The sequence below is a fragment of the Colias eurytheme genome, chromosome 9, assembly GCF_061535395.1.
Source record: "Colias eurytheme isolate Ceu_HAF_F1 chromosome 9, ilColEury1 Martin Lab GWU primary, whole genome shotgun sequence".
In the NCBI taxonomy this organism is placed as follows: Eukaryota; Metazoa; Arthropoda; class Insecta; order Lepidoptera; family Pieridae; genus Colias; species Colias eurytheme.
In genome coordinates, this window is record NC_142988.1 from 367,906 (window position 1) to 388,601 (window position 20,696).

General features: G+C 40.3%; 1 protein-coding gene across 1 annotated transcript in view; it reads right to left on the reverse strand.

Moving 5' to 3' along the window:
- Positions 1–20,696, reverse strand: part of Vps13D (vacuolar protein sorting 13D) — a 79,605-nt gene that overhangs the window by 7,779 nt on the left and 51,130 nt on the right. The window contains exons 43-63 of the mRNA XM_090105105.1: positions 19,644–19,746; positions 19,007–19,200; positions 18,611–18,709; positions 18,112–18,326; positions 17,750–17,915; positions 17,391–17,527; positions 16,878–17,145; positions 16,497–16,653; positions 15,091–15,331; positions 14,652–14,832; positions 14,202–14,396; positions 13,612–13,824; positions 7,371–7,583; positions 6,572–6,801; positions 6,157–6,301; positions 5,577–5,887; positions 5,331–5,445; positions 4,700–4,880; positions 4,290–4,450; positions 3,863–4,105; positions 3,332–3,555 (exon numbers count right to left, since the gene is read on the reverse strand). Of these exons, the coding sequence (XP_089961231.1) occupies positions 3,332–3,555; positions 3,863–4,105; positions 4,290–4,450; positions 4,700–4,880; positions 5,331–5,445; positions 5,577–5,887; positions 6,157–6,301; positions 6,572–6,801; positions 7,371–7,583; positions 13,612–13,824; positions 14,202–14,396; positions 14,652–14,832; positions 15,091–15,331; positions 16,497–16,653; positions 16,878–17,145; positions 17,391–17,527; positions 17,750–17,915; positions 18,112–18,326; positions 18,611–18,709; positions 19,007–19,200; positions 19,644–19,746 (3,992 nt within the window). The remainder of the gene's footprint in view (positions 1–3,331; positions 3,556–3,862; positions 4,106–4,289; positions 4,451–4,699; positions 4,881–5,330; positions 5,446–5,576; positions 5,888–6,156; positions 6,302–6,571; positions 6,802–7,370; positions 7,584–13,611; positions 13,825–14,201; positions 14,397–14,651; positions 14,833–15,090; positions 15,332–16,496; positions 16,654–16,877; positions 17,146–17,390; positions 17,528–17,749; positions 17,916–18,111; positions 18,327–18,610; positions 18,710–19,006; positions 19,201–19,643; positions 19,747–20,696) is intronic.

A 20,696-nucleotide genomic window follows, 5' to 3' on the forward strand; every position in this document is an offset into this window, starting at 1 on the left:
GGTGTAATTCGTGTGGGTTCATTAAAAAGTTTATACAGATTAAATGACTGAAACAAATTAACAATTCGTGTTGCCGTTTGTGTTTGTAAAAGTATATCAATATTAAAATCACCACATACTATAACTTTTTTTTTACTCCTACTTAAACGCTTTAATATTTCTTCCATGACTGTCTCAAACATATTATAGTCACTGGAAGGGGGTCTATAAACGCAAACAATAATGTAACGCTCCAGTTCAACACAGGACAGTTCAATGGTCCGTTCTACAGAAAGACTAACAATGTCAGTTCGTTCTTTGCATTTTACACTATTATGTACAAAAATAAGAGAACCTCCATGAATAGCATATGTCCTGAAGTATATACTTTTTAATTTATAATTATCAATATTTATTAACAACTGACATTGTTTAAGCCAATGTTCTGTTACACAAAAAACCTTAATACTATTATGATTTAAAAACAATTCTATTTCTAATAATTTGCTAGCCAAGCCTTGAATGTTTTGATGTACAATAGAAAAGGTCTGCTTAGCTGTTGTCTTATATACTAGTTTAAATCTAGCTTAGGGCTAGATTTTCTGTCAACACTAGGTTGGTGTATATAATTACTACTACATAAAATTATAGTAGATCCAGGGTCTGATACCGAACATGTACCAGACTGGTTAATATTATATGCTATTAACATAGCAAGTTCTCGCTTATATCTAGATGGCAGATACACTGTATTCTTTGTCAAAGTAAAAGATTTAATACACAAATTAATGTCAAAGTAAATAAATGCATCACGATGATGATTTGTTACATTATACAATTTTAAATTCATATTATGAATTAATCTATTTTGTTCTTGTGTCAAACCAGGTAGGTATGGCAATGTACACAACATAAATTTACATTTAGTCTTACTACTAATTTCCAACATTTTTTGAAATCCTACATCAATATCCTTATTTTTTACATTTAAACTATCTCCATATAGTATAATTACAATATTATTCTTATTAAAGCTGAAATGATCAAGTGATTTGATTATATAATTAAATGAACTGTTAGGAGTGCAAATATTAGTGACTTTAAGCCCTAAATTGTTGAGCATAGCGCCAAAACCCTGACCAATATTATCTGACAACACAAAAATTTCCTGCTCGGAAAGGTGTTTAGTTTTACTAGTTGAAATTGTTGTCACGGGTTTTACACTATGTATGTCTGTGCAGTCAAGCTTATGGGGCGACGTTTGCTCATTGTCACTTTTTGAACACTGACATACATATTTATTGGTCAGCGACTCAAAGCGATCCATATTTTCAGTACTCAACTTAATTAAGTCATCTGCCTGTTGTATATGCTCGTTTATTTGTATTTGAGCAGCAGAATATTTTTGGTTGACATCATTTAACATATGACTTAAAGAGTCTATCTTCTCCTTTAATTCATTTGTTTCTACATCATACAAGATTTTATAATATTCTAGATCCCTATGATATTTGTCTAACTCTTGAACCAGGTTTTTATTGTCTTTCTCTAATTGAACTACATTTTTTAAAGAACTCTTTCTAACAATTGATTGGGTACGCTTGATAAACTTACTTAATCTAAGGTATTTTTTCAACTTCTTATGTGAAGAGAAATTGATTTTTTTAAAGTTTACAGAGCCACTTAACTGTCCACATTCAACTAATTCATCATGAAGACTACTTGGTGTGTTGCATTGCCGCTTGGGATTGTCCTCTTGCACTTCCATTAAGCTACATTCCAACTCCGCGATACGGCTGAGAGCTATCTCATGGTCACTAGAGCACTGCTGGAAGCTGTCCACAACGTCTTGGAGGGCTTTGCACTTGTCTTCACTATAAATGTATTTCATGTGTAGTTCAGCCAGCTCGGCCTTTAGAAGAGAGTTCTTTTTAATTACTTCTTGAATTTCTAATTCACTATCATCCCGCTCTTGTATGAGTTTTTCACATAAAGATTGTGAAGCTTTCAAATCATGGAGTGTAGCTTTTAATTTGTTCTCCATGTCCTTAGCTACTGCCTTGCGGGTCAGCATGTTGTATTTTTTAGTTGCTGAAACAGATGAAAGAAAATGTATGAGATAATTATATTTGAATACTATTATGATAGTACTAAATGTTGATAAGTGTTTAACGGTATGATGTAGTAAAGAGTAAAGAATAATATTGTCTGGGGCGATAAGTTTTTGTCTTCTAAATTGCTTCCAACTTGTCAAGCAAAGTGAGACGGTAACTTTTGTGCCAATGTATTTATTGTGACGTAGCTCATTAAATATGAGCGGTGTTGGTATAACAAATGAATGTAGGTGTTGTTTATAATTAAATATGAAATTATAAAACTAGTACTCCCCTGGTTTATGGAAGAAGTTTGAATTTGGATAACCGTTGACACGTTGACCTCCGCGTTATACAAAACGTTGCGTAGATCCCATAGAAGGTGTGTTTCACAATAATTTTCACTTGTACATCAATGTAATGGTTAATAATTACTAATATTTTCTATTTAAGTACTATACAATTCGTTTTAAATAATTTTATAATTTAAAATCTAACAGCTGAACTTAACTTTGCTGTTGACACCTGTCAAGTCAATCTATATATATATATGTACAAAGAGCGGCTTTATCGCTCGTGAGCGAATTCTTCCAATACATGATATTATTGTATCGTTACCGAACCTTTATAAGTGAACAAATTGAATTAAATAGAGATAAACTACGATAACATGGCGCGCCCCTCCAAATTACTGTTTCAATGTGTGTAGTGACATCCTTACGAAGGAGTTTGTATGTAGTTGTACGTATTCGTCTTTAGTACTTTACGTCCAGATTTGTTGGTCAACTAATCATAAGTTGCCGAGCGCCCAAGACAACGCACGTGTCGTTTTCATAGAATACGTCAGTGCAGCGCCATTACTAATAATAATGAGCGATTAGAGCGTGACTAGTCGAGCAACAAATCCTTGGATTTGTTTTTGTTTGACGGCCGTCTCATTACGCACACATGCGTTGTGAATCTTGGTGGTGCATTGTAAATACTTTCACAAATACTTTCAAACGTTTTGAATTTTGGAGGGGCGCGCCATGTTATCGTAGTTTATCTCTACGTCCGTTTTAATTGATTTATAAACGACTGTTATTAGTTGGAAAGTCGAACTAGAGAAGTCGGTTACATACAAAAATACCAGCATGCAAAGTGACAAGCGAAGCTAATATAAATGTTTTATTAACAAAATATTTTTATCTAACTCATAAAGAAGACCAAACTGGTCCTTCGAGCCGGATATCTCAGATTAACTATCAATGTAGACTTACCTCTCCTCGAGCTTGACGGCGATGGGCCTGAGCGCGAGCAGCAGGTGCGTGAAGTAGCGCGCGTTGTAGCGCGGCGGCGGCGCGCGCTGCATCTCCAGCGCCGCGTGCAGCGCGGGCAGCGCGCCGGCAGCACCCGCGCCGGCAGCACCGCCCGCACCGCCCGCACCCGCCCCGCCCCGCTCCGGCACGCAGTACAACAGCACCGGGCTTGAGGTGCCCAGCAGCTGTATACAACAAGCGATATTTTTTGTTTTAGTCACATATTGTGACCCGATTTGTCAACTTTGACATATTCCATAATTTTGAGTCTTAAATAAACAATACGCAGGAAAATAACTTAAACAACATAAAATAACATTTATCCAAAATTTGAGACATGATTATTCATTTCTTTCAATCCCACTGCGTTACTGCATTAAAAATTATAATAGTTACAAAATATGTGTGAATTAAATAATGCCTTTCTAATTGCTCGTGAAAGTTGACATAAAATGTTGAGTTTGAGTTTAAAACTAGTAGTAGTTTACGCACCTGGTTGTCCCACTGCATGTCGTGCACAGAGAGCGTGAGGCGGGCGGCAGATGCGTCCCGTGCGACGTCCAGCCGCACGCCCAGGAACTGCGCGTACACCAGCTCTACCCCCGCCACGAGGGACACGCCCAGCCCCTCCAGGGACACGGACACGCCCCACTCACCCCACTCCCCTTCAGAACTCGCGTCCAGCTTCGCTTGCTCCTCTTCCTCGTCATCCGCACATTCTATTTTTGTTGATTCCTAAGTATATAAATATAGTTAAAAATAAGCAGAAGTTTTAAGAGGAAAAAATGATAATTCAAATTTATTGATTTACATTTTAAATGATATCGTGATAGTTTGATTGATTCTTTCCAAAATCTTGTACATCAATCATTCATTAAACAACAAACAAGCAAAATTCTAGAATTATTTATTTTCTGACCGATTGTACAGTGTCCATGATTCGTATTAGACGAGTTGGACCATCAGCAGTGAGCGTGACACTAAGCCGACCGGATCCCGGCCGCAGCGTGCGCCAGCGCACGCGCTGCTCCGGCGGCACTGTGCCCGCGTCACCAGCTAGCCCCAACGCCACGCGGTTACCTACACACATCAAATTATATAGTACTGAATAACTTTTTTTTCTTATATTATGCGATCTATCGTCGTAATAGGTCGCAAAGTGAATCCTTATGTCAGTTAGAGCGTGTTGATTTTTTTTTTGGTAATATCATCCTATTAAGAAATGTTATAACAAAATATACTGGCCGAATTGATAACCTCCTCCTATTTTTGAAGTCGGTTAAAAAGTGTATGCGATGTGTGTATCACGCATTGACATGAATTCGGTACCGGGGGCGAGCGCCATGAGGCCGCCGGCGGGCTGCACGCACAGGTTGCGGTGCGCGCACGCCATGCGGCCGGCGGGCAGCAGGCGCCAGGCCTGCGTGGAGGCCCGCCGCCCGTCCGCGCGCCGCAGCACCAGCGCCGCCGCCACGCCCGGCCGCGGCGCCGCGCCCTCGATGTCCAGCACCTGCCAGGACCACGCGATTATGTTTAACACGATTATTTGTTGCAAGAAATTCATTTTCCTTTCTTTTTGAAAATTACGAAAAGTAATGGTCCAAGTAACGAACCCTGTGGCACCCCGAAAAACATAGTAAGGGACGAAAAATTATTTTCACTAACTTTCACTACCTGTAATACGGTCGTAATAAAATAGATATTCCAATACAATCAAGGATCAAGATACTGTGGCAGCGTAGTTTTCTAATACTAATGTTGTGGTCAACCTTATCAAAAGATTTACTATAAAATCCGCATGTACACATCGATTCGGATGAATTGTTAGGAAATGTAAACATGAAAATGATATCGATAATGGTAATCCTAGGTGCCGTGTTATTGAATAGGGGCGGTAACTTACATTGACATAATCTAGGATGTTATTAACCAACATTTATTTAGAGAATAGAATAATTACCATAGCATGTGGTGAGATGGTGGTATCATCAGAGAGCATAGCATCCGTAGGTTGCGGCGGCGAGCTGCCTTCGTGAATCAGTTGCCCACCTGGCCCGCGCCGCCATAGTTGTGATCTAAGGCATATATCAGTCTCTTAACTTGGTAAAAGAGAGTAAAAATTAGAAGTTTTATCAAAAAAATTTTTTTTTATCTGTCGAACGTCATGACAGAAAGATATAACATCATCAGTGTATAGCTATCTCACCTGTCACCATATCGCTTAGTGGCGAGCTGCACGCGCGTAGAACCAGCGGGCACCTCGAGCACGAGGTCCGCATCTGGTGAGGGCGGGGCGGGTGTGGGGGAGGAGGGCGAGGGGGAAGCGGGCGCGGGGAAGCACACGTAGATGAAGTTCTGGTACAGCAGCGTGTGCGCAGAGTGCAAAGCGTCCAGCGGCAGCGGCAGGCGAGGGCCGCCGGGGGCCCTGAGGGCCACAGTGCGCGGGCCCTCCGGCTCGGGCAGCGCCCAGCGCAGCCGCGCGCCTGACCGCACCACGCTCTCCTCGCTGCAACCCACCTGTGCGAGATCATAACACTTTTAAGTGTGTGACAAAAATCAAAATTATTAAAATGCCTAAAATATACACAGAAACAATGACTTTCTGCAGGTATAAAAATATATAAATGAAAAATAAAGCTGTACTGAATACGTAACAAAATACATCATGTGATTAAAAAAAGAGTTATACTTTTTGTGACCAAAATATGTTTAATGGATTTCATTGGTCGAATGTTTTTGACAAATTTTTGCGTTTGCCTTTAAAAGGATAGAACCGTATTGCCGACCTGGTGGAACATGATGGGCACGGGCGAGCAGTTGTCGATGCGCAGCGGCGGCGGCGCGCACTCCGCGTCCGTCAGCACCACCAGCAGCGCCGCGTGCTGCCGCACCACCTCCACGCGCACGATCAGGTACGACCCGCCGCTCTCCCTGCACATTAGCCTTGTTTTTAGCGTACATTCGAAAAACTTATTACATCTTTTCGGATAAATTACCAAAACTACGAGAATGGAATAAATATTTTTTATTTAGCCTACAAACATAAGAGGATAAACAAAAAAAATCTGTGAAAATCATAGATCATAAGCAAAGGCTAAAAAAGCTTAAAACTACAAACTGCAAAAGGAGAAAAGACCAATAAATGTAATTAGTCAAGGTAATAATATAAAATCATTTATCAGTCTTATCTAGCAATCATACCTGCAAGCGATGTGCAAACTCCTCGGCGCGTCAATCTTAAAGCCACCAGACCAGGCTGTGAGCGGTGCTGCTGAATCACTAGCCCCAGAATTTGTCCCACTATTGGTCCCAGTAGGATCAGGTAATACGCGCACGCAGAGAAGCGGCTCGCGATCCCAGCGCGCCCAATGCCACGGCAGGTAGCAGCCGGCCACTGCTGACATGTGTGTTGCCATCGCGCCAGGGTCACTCTGTATAACCGTAAATACAATAAATACATACATATTATGTATAATTGTTCATTTGACACTAACATTACAACAATGTCTATGCGATTGAACGAATAGATGCTCGTTTTTCTGTTACGCAAAATATTTAATCGAATCTTGATAAAAATTTGTAGATCCATATATTTCAAACCGATTATTGCGTTCGCTAATTGAAAGTTATAGTAGTACTAGCTTTCCACCCGCGGCATCGCCCGCGCAGTTAAAGAAAAACCCACATAGTTCCCGTTCCCGTGGGATTACCGGGATAAAACCTATCCTATGTCCTTTCTCGGGTATCAAAATATCTCTATACCAAATTTCATGCAAATTGGTTCAGTAGTTTAGGCGTGATTGAGTAACAGACAGACAGACAGACAGAGTTACTTTCGCATTTATAATATTAGTATGGAAGTATGGATGGTTATACAAGACAAAAATAGTATAAATGTTAATTTAAACGGCCTATTCGTCTAAACTCTAAAGCGTCACGCGTCTAAACAGCCTATTTAGTGCGTGCGTACGTGTCTGAAAAAAATAAGGAATTTACTCACGAGCGTAGTAGCAGTGCACTTCTGCGCGAACTGCAGCGTGCGCGAAGTATTGTTGTGTATCTGGTAGCGCGGCGTGAAGGTGACGACGTTGGTGCGGCGGTGGCGGCCCCGCCCCGCGCGCACGGCCACGCCCACGCTGTACGCGCGCTCCTCCGCGCCCGTCTCCAGCCGCTTCACCGTCACGCCCGGGCCCAGCCCGAACGGCGAGCACCACTACACAACATATTGTATGAAGATATAGATTTTGAAAAGTAACCAAAAATATAAATTTGTCGGAGCAAGATGTAGATTGTGAATCTATTTTCAAGCTGTGGGCGTTGCGTTGGGTAATCGAGCAAAGAAACACCTCAAACTCAATCATTTCTTTATTTACCACCGATTCGGAAAGCAGTATCTACAGAGAAGAACCGGCAAGAAACTCTATAGTTGCTCTTTTTAATCATGTCAGTTTTAATACAATCACTTTAAATACAATCACTTAATAACCGTTACGTTACACATTTAAATTAAACACTAGCAAAGAAAAGGTTAACAGTTCCTAGTAGTGGAAGGTCCGAACTCTTCGATGTTCGAATGTGAAGTGCCGTCCCGAGGGCGAGCCTTCACGGGCTCGACCCGGTACAAGCATGAAGTAAGCCGCCAACTTCACTGTGCTGCCACCTCCCGGAACTCGTGCTTAGAGTCGTTTTACATCCGCGCTATTGACCGTCTCCGACACGGCCATCCTGCGCTGAACACGTCCTCGTGTTTGTGGGTGCTGTAACACAGAAAACATCTCGCACAGTACATGCTCTTCGGCCAATCCTGACAAATTTTTACAATTAAACTCTGATATTTAATTTTTAGGCTTTTAAACCACAAAACTGAAAAAAACTAAATCCTTAAGATCACTTAGTTGTCCGTAAGTCTATCAGTCTATCTATCAAGACCTTTGAAATTCATATCGCATACCATCGTCCCGTTAAGCTTTGAAAAGTTATAACAGTCGATCAAAAGATAGCAGTTTTCGACATTCGCAGGGGACATGAGGAATCAATACCTTCAGGATATTTCTTGTGAACACAGAATCATGAAATTTGTACAAGAAACGTCCTATAGCAAAGAATCTCATAATACAAAATTTAAATTCATATGAAAACAGGTTTTTTTCTTAATTTGAATATCCTAAAATAATTTCCAACTTCACCCCTTTGAAATTAACCATTTTGATTAAAATAATGAAACATTGAATTCTGATCATTTCAATTAAATTACTACTAAAAGAAAGTAACGCATAAGCGACCAAACACCACTTTCACTGCTATTGTCATCAGAAGATCATTATTAAAGTATCACAAAAAAACTAGAGCATGAATCTTATCCGCGGCCTGTGGCTTTTCACTAAGCCCATCATCACACACGCATTCCACCGAATGCCAACTCTGGCTTTTCACTAAGCCCAACAACACACACGCATTCCTCCGAATGCCGAGTCCCACGGACTCCCATATTCCAATGGTCTCTACAAGACCCAACCTCCGCCAGCGTCACTCGCCCACCGCGTATCCACGGTTTACTACAAGCAGCTATCTGTACTCCTAATAGCAGACGCCGATTTCAAACGGACTACGGTAATACCGCGTATCCACGGTTTACTATAAGCAGCCATAACTCCTAATAGCAGACACCGATTTCAACGGACTACGGCTACGAAATGACTACTGGCACACTCTGACCAACCGAACTAAGATTCATCGCTATCACTCAACTCAAACTCAAATTTCAAACACTAATCAACTTCAAGTGGTACTTGGCCCTCAGGCATCCTCAATATGTTAACAAGGTGAAGTTACCCGAACATAGTATAAACAAAATCCATCTTTTCAGAGTGATTATTGGTGTTTACAGGATTCAATAGCTCAACAGTTAAAAAAAGTGAAATCTTATCTGAACTGAATATTACTCATCCAACAGAATCAATATTCTTAATCGTTTTTCGTTTTAATTAACTCAAGTTATCTCCTATACAGCCATACTGACAATCATGTGTCCCCGTACGCCATTTCTCACACTACATTACTACGGTAATTCATCTCGGGATACCAAAATAACTACCATCCTGCCTCAGCCCACACTGACCTTACAGGGTAACCATACTGCCCCGGTCCTCCTGACCGGTCAGAACACACATCTACTATCCTGGACCTCATGCCAGATAGAACACCACAATCCTCCGATGAACTACATTACCATCACAATATTATTTCACGCAACACACACTTACTTCACAACGTACGAGACAACACAACCATCAGTATGCTACAACTATACTCCACTACAACTCTACTGAACTATACCTCCCAAGTCTATCATAGTGACAGCCTGTGCAGCTTGCTCAAATGTTAACAGCAGTTTTATTTTGTTGTTATGATCATTGACAAACAAATGTGACAACAGCACAAAAATAACATCTAAAAAAGTTTAAAACGAATAATTCGTAACTGAACCGCAGAAAACACTCAAAAAGTGGTGAAAGCTTATTCCCAACTGAATATTTACCAACTTGAATTTAAAGTAATCATGTGATAACATAATATCTGCCTACAAAAAAAAACTAGAGAAACACTTCAAAACTTTTTTTTTTTATCGGCAAATTTACATGTGGCTAAATTTTTTACGTTATGTTTACTTTTGAAAACTCAACTTAAAACAATTAATAAGTGTAGGCTTAAACTCATCTGTTAATCTAATATCGAACGGCAAAAGGGCTGAGCTAAATTTTAGTTTCAACGTAATAAGATTGAACTGCTCAACAACTACTGTACAACTACCTAATTGATGTATTCAGTTGATGTCAAACTGCAGCTAGTCACAAAACTAAATTATCAAGAAATTACATTAAATGCACACAATGTAAATCGATTAGGTACTATCGAATACTCCACGTTTAGGACTTATTTGAAGCTAAAAAAAACAAACAAAAATGTGTGCGTGTACTACGCGTACGTGTACACACGTAAGAAATGAAACTTCTTTATGACCTTATTTTTCAAAAAATAATTTACTATATGCAACTTTACAGAAATATGTCGAATCACGCGTGATAGGGATAAGAAAAAAATGGTGCGTAACGGAAAAATGTCACGCGTAACGAAAAAAAATGTTACACTAAATTCTTTTTTCAACCCCGATAAAGAAGTTTCACTTCAAAAACCTTCAGAAAACCTGGATGGGTTTTTCTTTTCTCTATTCAATTAAACAGACATTATCTGACGACAGTATGTAAACTGTAAAGGCGCTATTAACCTTAAGATTATTTTCAACAGTCTTAATATCTTAACATTGAACGGACCCAAACGTCGATGAGATAGTTAAAATAATTTTAAAGCAATCAAGTTACGTACTCAAACTAAATCTAGACCCGTATTCCAATCATAACATTTATCTTAGGCCAGCTGTTTATTTGAACACGCTAATTATCTGCGACATTGTATTATGAACTGCCTAAATAAGGACCTAATAAATTCTCCAAGTAAAAATTCAAAACTAAATGCCTCCCTTTAGGTACCTTTTATTCGATCAAACTAAATCTGTAACATTTCATGAAACTTCATATCGTAAAAACTGTATACTGTGAATTATTCACAACTTTATTTTAAGAAATTACCACAAATATCACCTGAAATAAAACCTACGAAAAGTTTTTTAAACCTCTAATGCACTCGTTTTTAATCGAATAGCAATAAGGCTGTCTCTGTGTAGCAATTAATTGCTATTTGTCAAGTGTTATAGCCTAAATAAAAAGTAACGCAGGTAGTTTAAGAAATTAATGCGGGTAGTCAAGAAACTAACGCGGGTAGTTAAGAAACTAATTTAAAAGTAATTCGCATACTGTTTTTGTTCTGACACACGGACAAGCGAATGTTTATTGTTTACGTTCGATTGAAGGATCTGGATGCAGTGTACCAATTAATGTGCTTTCTTTGTTAGTGTTAGCTCACAAAATAACAAACATTAAAGCAATTCGTTACTTAATTTATCTTGATGGCAGTGCTTACGCCACAAAGTATTTTTTTTAAATTACGTGAATTACCTACTAAAGTGAACCCGTCCCTGAATAAGTGAAATAGGTACTGATAATTTATCACTGCGTAACTAAGATGGGTTGAATGTAATGGAATAAGTTTTAACTAACTACAAAACCGTAAGGCAATATCGCACGACCTAATAATAACAACACTGCGTAAATAAGTTGAGTTAAATGTAATGCAATAAGATTAAACTATACACTGGTCTTGTAGGTTACAACTTTTAACAAAATCTGTAATCATTACATTCGGTACAGCCTGTAAATTAGCGCTGTTTTTGTGCAGCATTTTGCAGAGGCTGTGACCATTTTCCTCAATTAATTTTAAAATAAATTTTGTAACTAATGTTTTTGGCAATAAATTTCTTTTTCTTTCGAATAAGTTACTACATTTTGAAAACCTACTTTCTTTATCTAACTGTACACTCAAAGTGGAATGTTATCTACTGACCGGTTTGGTATGAGATTGAAGGATAGTTGCACGACACGTCGACACGTCGCTCTGGTTCAGGTGATCTCAGGCTCGACGTGCTGATGGTAGTGATGGTAGCGCGACGCCCGGCGTGGTATTGCAGTGCCTGGCGTGGATGTGCAACACCTGGCGTGGTGTCGCGGAGCCCAGCTTGGTGCCGCGGCGCTCAGTATGGATGCGTAATGCACCACATGGCGCAACGCATGACGCTCGACGCATGATGCTCGACGCTCGACGCATGATGCTCGAAGCCGGATGCTCGACGCGATGGCACGGTGCACGACATGACACGGCGCTGCTCTCGATGATACGGCTTCCGACTTCTTGCTGTTTCCGTTGAAACTGGATCGAAGTGCCACGTGGTTGCGGCGCTTTGACTTTTAATCAGGTTATCGTATATCGTATCGAGGTTATCGCCACGTGTTTTCTCATTTGCTCGATTTGATCCCAATTCTGATGTCGGAGCAAGATGTAGATTGTGAATCTATTTTCAAGCTGTGGGCGTTGCGTTGGGTAATCGAGCAAAGAAACACCTCAAACTCAATCATTTCTTTATTTACCACCGATTCGGAAAGCAGTATCTACAGAGAAGAACCGGCAAGAAACTCTATAGTTGCTCTTTTTAATCATGTCAGTTTTAATACAATCACTTTAAATACAATCACTTAATAACCGTTACGTTACACATTTAAATTAAACACTAGCAAAGAAAAGGTTAACAGTTCCTAGTAGTGGAAGGTCCGAACTCTTCGATGTTCGAATGTGAAGTGCCGTCCCGAGGGCGAGCCTTCACGGGCTCGACCCGGTACAAGCATGAAGTAAGCCGCCAACTTCACTGTGCTGCCACCTCCCGGAACTCGTGCTTAGAGTCGTTTTACATCCGCGCTATTGACCGTCTCCGACAAATTAAATAACATTCACTTTGTTCGGTGCAATGACCACCGAACAGCCTAGTCAGCAATACTAGGTATCGCGGGCGGCGTTTAACCTAAATTAGTCAGTCCACAAAATGACATATTACCGTCGCGACGCGTAACATTTTAACATTAAACATATAATATAACATTTATTTAACAGAATAATTAACATAATATAATATAACAATTAACAATAGCATTGACAGTTAAACATTAGCCAGTAACAGTGTTATAAAAGTAGTGATTTTAGAAATAAATTAATTAGTGTAAATTTTAGTTTGATTTTACAACAAATCCCTCCAACACTAGCCACGTAGCCCACCACTGGGTATATCGCCCTACACACTATTTAATAATCTTATATATAAAAATGAATCGCAAAATGTGTTGGTAAGCGCATAACTCGAGAACGGCTGAACCGATTTCGATAATTCTTTTTTTATTATATTCCTTGAAGTACGAGGATGGTTTTTATGTAGAGAAAACGTAAATATGTTCCACGGGCGAAGCCGGGGCGGACCGCTAGTTTCTTATAAATTTGTTTCGAAGCTTGAAATTATATTAATTGTTTTTTCTTATAGTGAACAGTAGTTATGTAATATGAGATTTAGATATTCCGCTATTTATGTTTCCGTTACATAAGATACCTACAGAGCATATTAATACACATTTTTACTAGTTTTGTTATGTATGTGTGTTTGTATAAGTGTGTACGTTGCCTACATCGTGTTTAACTAGTTGAATAGTTTTTTAATGTGTATGTGTGTGCAGTGTGCATGTGCTCACCTCGGGGTGCGCCGCGAGCGCGGTGCCGAGGCGCGCGCTGAGCGTGGGCCCGTCGCCGTCGGCGAAGGCGAAGGGCAGCGGCGCCACCATGCGCGCCAGCTCGTGCTCCGCGAACTGCCCCGCCGCCTCGCCGCCCGCGCCGCCGCCCTCCGCGCGGAACACCAGCGGCAGCCCCGTGCGGTTCACCAGCCAGTACGCCGCCGAGATCGACACCTGACCAGACAACATGACTATATTACACGGAAACAAGTATTAGTCGACATTTACTACATTGGATTGTATGAACGGCTTTCATCATATATTAGACTCAAAATTACGATCAATTAAGTGTCCGTGGCAAAACTCTGCCTATGCGTGTATTAGGCAAAATTTCGCAATGAATGATACAAGAAACTTTGAACGTTATTCCCAGTAAATAAAGTTAATTGTTAAAGACATAATATTTCGATGACCTTTTAATATACGATTATTATATTTTAAAATAGTTCGTCAATGCTTTATAGTTTATACTCATTTATGAACAGGCCAATACTATGAGCAGAAAATTCCCTTCTGTAAAAACATTAAATTGAATAATATCGAATCTTTACCTTAATACCATCAGTTTTCTTAACAGTAACTCTTGCATTCAAGTACAATCTTCTTCCTTTAACGTCGCGCAACTTGAGTCTCGCTGAGAAGGAGTGGTTAGACCCTCCTCCCCCTCCACCACCCACACTCAAGGCAGAGGACCAACCGAATCCTTCCAGTTTTACTGTTATCTCGACACCTTCTTCTACATCCAGCTGAGAATGATAAAATTAAAATAAATTATCTTTGTAAGCTATTGTCTCAATAAAAGAACGGTGAGTGACAATAAATATGGGATGATTATGATGATGAAGCTATTGTTTTTATTTATTTAATTTTGCATTTATAGTGTTTAATTAATTGTATTCTTTTTAGCTCGATGAAAATTTTGATATGACCAGAAAAAAGACACGTAGAAGACCTTATGATTTTAATTAAGCTGTCTATAATTCAAGTGATTCAAGTCGTACCTGATGGAAAGGTTCCGTTTGTGCAGCGGGCAGTGCCCCTGTGATCGAGCCAGCACGATACTGCAGCTCCAGCGGCAGCAGGTTCTCCAGCCGCAGCGCCGGCACCAGCCGCAGCGTGTGACCAGCTAAGGGTTCACCACGCTCCAATGGGAATCTCTCGCGGATTATCACACAGCAAAACCTGGTGGAAAAGTATCTTATTTAGTAGAATGTTGAATATAGATAAATTTGACAAAAAAAGTTTATTTTTAATTGTGCTGAATCAAATCCTATAAACAATTTGAGGTAGAAATTTTCATAGAATTCAGTAAATTATATGTAAAACTTGCAAGTAAGTATGATATTGCTGAAGACAAAACATAAAGATCAGATAAAGAATGTAAAAGGACATTGGAAAAATTTCCAACAGGATTCATTCTCGAATGAGTAGAATACGTACCTGTAGACGTAGTCGTGCGGCGCGCGGCACTCGTAGTGCAGCAGTGCGGGGTGCGCGGGGGCAGCACGCCAGTCCAGCGGCGCGGGCGACGGCGCTGGGGACGGCGGGCGGGCTCGAACCAGCGGCCGCGTCCATAACACCGGTGCGCGGGCGCTGAGCGGCGCCGCCCACCAGCCGCCCGCCGCCACCGTGGCCCCGCGCGCGCCCGCCCCGCCCCACTCGCCCCATTCCCCCCACTCGCCTGGAAACATCAATAAAATCAGATACCTGTTACCGTCCGCTATTTGGCATACATAGATATGTACAAGTGCTCGTGAGTACATAACACAACATCGATATAATGCAATTGCATTAGAAGGGAAAATTCCAGGTCAGTTGTTAGTTGTGTAAACTTACCTAGATTTACTTACTTACTAATTAATATAATTATGCAGTTTATAATCTTTTAAAACCAATAACTGTTTTTATAAATATATTTCGGTAACCCTACAGAGCAGAGTAAAAAATAATTCAAAAAATTACACTTCAGCTTGATTTATTTTACGCATATATCGCAACGAAATACGTTAATAATTATTATGCATCGTTACAAGTGATTCGTCAAGATGTGTTACATACAATATTGATGAATTCTAACCAGTTATAACTATCTATCGTACAAATGATACTACATGAAATCTAAAGCGTTACTACTGCTGCGCGAAGTGAGTGTCACAAAAGCTAACGCATGTACACAAGTACCGGCGCCGAGGAAGACGGGCAGGTGCGGGGGCAGGCGCGGCAGCGGCGCGGGGCACAGCGCGGCGCGGCGCTGCAGCGCCCCGCACACCGCGCGCACCCCGCTCAGCCCGCGCGCCCCGCGCGCCCCCCGGGCCCCGCCCATAGCGACGGCCGCTGCCGCGCCCTGCCGCTGCAGCATTGCGTGCTCTACACCGTTCCTTCACTTTAGTGTTACGTATCTACGTCGTGTGTATGTTCAGTAAAACGTATACGTTTTGTACGTGCGTTTTTTAACTAAATTTTTTGTGAAATATGTATAATATGTTACCAAAAATAAAGCCGTTTTTTGCATTCCTTTAAACTGACTGATGGCACTGAGAACTACGAAAGAATAATAATATGGCTGACAATTTTATGTGCATAAATTTAGATTAAAGTGCGCAGGATTCTATATTTCTATTGAAAGTATTTAAAGCTGATGATTAATTGTGAGTAACCGAACCGTGAGTCACGATAAAATATTTGCGCGAAATATTAACACCATTCAAATAAATAAATTTAAGTCAAAAAAATATTATTTTCAATTTTATTACTAGTTCACTTACCGAGAATATTACGAGACACCGTCAAAATATACTGTATTCCACACTATTCCTAAGGTTAATACAATATATGGCAGTACTGACCGTGCGCGTGCGCGTGCGGGTGCGCGTGGTGCGTGCGCACCTCGACGGCGTGCGGCAGGTCGTTGCGCAGGCACAGCGCCGACCGCACCGTCACCAGCTTGCGCGCCGAGCCCTCCAGCGACACCTCCAGCACCACGCGCGCTTCTGAACCGGATTTCTGCAATTTTAAAACACATTAATAAATTAATAAAGAAAATTAAATACAATTATTCCACTTCATTTAGGGATCGATTGTTATTTCATTAACAACAGCTGTGCAATTATCATGAACTGTGGGAATATTCTTTGAGATGTAGGGTAAAAATTGTCATAACTATTAAGATTTCATGCACACATCACTATTAACATAATTTTTCTAATTATAAGAGTCAATACACTCACATTATGTGTGATATGTCTAAAGAACACGCCCACTCGGTCGACACAAACAGGGTCTAGCGGCGACCAGCCATCTACCCGCACGACAAGGCGGTGCAGCGGCGCAAGAGGCGCCGGGTCGGAGGGCGCGGCTCCCGAGGGCGCCGGCGCCCCACCCCGTGCTCTACCACGCCGCGCCCCAAACGAGAAAGGCTCTGTGTCGCCCGCACGCACGCAAACCCACGAGTCATCCGGCCCTGACCAAGACGTTGTTTCGCCGCCCTCACGCAACCTGCGAAATCATAAATACCTTTAAATCTTGAAAATGGACAAAAAATAAATGCAGAGTATAATTCACGTAAAAATCATAAGATGAAAGATCTTTTGAAATAAATATTTTTTATGAATAATTGACAAAGGAAGTTTCGTCATATAGAAAATGTTAAGAATACTGGCAAACAATTTATGGACACCTGTTCTGTGTCCAAAAGGACAATTAATGTATAAATTTCCTAAATCAAATGTGTAATAACTAACTCATCGGAGGCAGTGGTGAGCGTGGTGAACCACAGGCGGTGGCCGGTGAGGTTGCGCAGCGCGTACGGCACGAAGGGCGAGCGGCGCCGGTGCCCCGCCGGGCTGCCCTTGGGCGACTGCTCCGATTGGCTCGAGCCCTGAACCAAAACTTAAGTATGAAAATACCCGCAAAAAAAATTCTTGCAAAAGTAGAAAAAAGCAATTTCAAACATGCTGAAACAAAAATAATTTGAAACACTAACACTGGTGTTATATCGCTAGTACTCAGGACCTAACCACCACTTTAATTATCACTTAACATCAAATGCCACTTGCTGCCTTACTTGATGTATAATAAAAAATAAAATAACCTGTCTTACCTGTGGTGCATAATAATCAGCGGTCCAGTTGGTCCTGACGAGTCGGATAAGGTCCACAAGTGCGGACGTGATGTTTGTGTTCAAGATTTCTGAAGAGGCTATTTCAACTTGTAACCGGCGGAGAGATAGTGCACTTGATAGTGTGTACTCCCAACGACTTTCAAACCTGTAATATTAATGTAGTTATTTAAGAGCCTACTTATTAAATTTCCATATTTATCAATTAAGTCTAATATCACGACTAACATATTAAAAATGTACTTTTATCAGGGTGTAAAAGAGCATTTAGATACGTCAGGATAAAAAAAAGAATATCGAAATTATTTTCAACCTCCTATACTAAAACAGAAAAGAGTCTGTACCTCCAAGGCTCTACAATAGGTTCCCAGCCAGACAGCATGCGGTTATAATAGTCAAGCGTGAGCAACGCTTTCAGCCGCCCCCCGCCCGCGGCCGTGCGCCGCCCTGCGGCCGATAGCGGGACTATCGCACCCTCGGGGACGTTGCCGCTAGAGCTGCCCGATGGGGTCGATACTAGGATCGGGTCTTCGAACGCCTCTTCCACTTTGCGGAGGTCCTATTTGAATATATTGAGAAATTACTACTCGTTTCCCTGTTAACCCTTATCTTGATAGAAAAGGTATTATTATTCAATTGTTATCAATTGAATAATATTCAATTTTTCTTTATTAATTATTACATTTCTTTTAGACTTTAGATGTCATAAAATTGTATAAAATCAATTTTTTCAAAATGTTATGTTACATTATCTTAATTAATTAATGTAATTAATGTCACCCTATGTTGTACTGTTACACAAACCTTCCAATACAAATGAAATACATAATTTATTATAATCACCTGTTCAAGCTGCAGATCTGCAAGTGACAACTCCAGCAGCGGAACATCAGAGTCCAGACAGTCATCGATGACGCACAACGTCACACTTTCCGCGCTCACCTGCACACATACAAACAACATCAATCTTTTAAGTGAAACTTCTTTAGGCGCGTTGATAGTAATATTTTAAAGGTTGCGTCATGGCAATACCGTCACGTCATGTAGTAACGCGACGATTTTGGTATCTTTTAATCTTGCCAAAGAAGTTTCACTTCTGACACGTATGCTCGGCATACACGCTCTTTTTATCCACTTTATCGTATCTTCTGTACTATTGAAGTACAATTAAATCAATGTGTCCTTACACAGATACAATTAAATCAATATTTTATTTCATTACAGATTAACATAATATACCTGTACAGCTCGTAAAGTCTTCTTAGGCGGTGGCTGCACACTCGGCGCTGGCGAGTGCGTATGCGCATGTGCGTGCGGGTGTGAGTTTGTGCGCAACCAGCGCGGGGCCACGAGCCGCGACGCGTTGTTGTTGGCGCGCATGTGCACGCTGTTCGCCGGCTCGTCCGGTATGTGAGGACTGGGGTCGGACTTGTCTGCAAAAATAATGTAAATGACATATTAATTTACGTAACGTACATAAAATGGTAATTGATACAGGTTGTTGGTATCGATCTTTCTATTGTGTATTGTGTATTGTATTGTGTATTGTATAATAAATTGATCGATCGATGTTCTTATCTCTTCTTGAACGACGTAAAAAATGCATATATCGTGGCCATTAATATATTTAATGCTTTAAAAGTATAAGAGAGTTGCTACTTTAACACTGAAACTGAAAATCGACAAAATATGTTCTTAGTGTAAATATTTTTTTAGCAGCAAGAATGTAATAATAAATAATTTCATTTTTCATATCATGCATTTTTCCGATCGGATATAGAGAAATACAGGAAATAATAGAGGTATAAAAGAGAAAGACTGATAAAGACGGATTTGTATCAGTGTCAAGAAAAAATATTCAACTCGTATCACTGACCTGAAAGCGCGAGTCTCGCTTGCGCGGGCAGCGATTGCATCATGGCAGCAAACATGCGCATATCGTGGTAGGAAAGGCGGAGGTTTAGTGTGCCCATATCCACCTGCAATAGGGAGTTTTATGAGCTTGTGCGGTAAACAATCATTTGGGAGTAAAACTACTGAGGAATGCTCTGGTGAGTGAGTATGTGTATCAGTGAGTGAGTGTGTAAGTATGTGTATTTATTATTGATTTAACACTTTAATATAGTTTAACAAACAAGAAACTTTAGATTAATTACAGAAAAAGACAGAGTTCTACTTATTTGGCGGCCTTATCACTTATTAATGATCTCTTCCGTGCAACCACAGTAAAAGGTAACAAGCAAAACGATCACTATGTGTTTGTTGTGTGAGTGTGTGCGGATTGAGCGAGTGTGTATAGATTGATTTGATTGAGTGTGTGTGTAATGAATGAGTTATTGTGTATCACTACATAGTATAAAACAAAGTCGCTTTCCCTGTCCCTATGTCCCTATGTCCCTATGTCCCTTTGTACGCTTAAATCTTTGAAACTACGCAACGGATTTTGATGCGGTTTTTTTTAATAGATAGAGTGATTCAAGAGGAAGGTTTATATGTATAATAACATCCATTAAATAGTGGAGAAGTACTGTTATTTTTGAGGTTTCTAATGTGATGTCGTAAAAAAATACATTTTTTCCGCTTACATTGCAAACGCAGGCTGAACCCTACGAGTTTTATCAAAATAATGTACTAAGTATTATACACATTGAAAAGGTCTGCAGAAAAGTCCGCGATGGCATATGTCTATCTCTTATGGATAACCCACAATAACTTTTTTTTGTCATTTACTTTTTACGACAAATAATGGCTAATTGTCGATGCGATTTTAACCAATACAGCATTAATCCTTAACCAATTAAATACCTTGAATACATTGTTCCTTTAATATAGATCTATATGGCCCTTTACACCGTATGATTTAAGTGAATATTTTCGAAGATATTACAGATTTAAAAATTGCGGGACGTAGCGTTTGCGGCGGTACCGG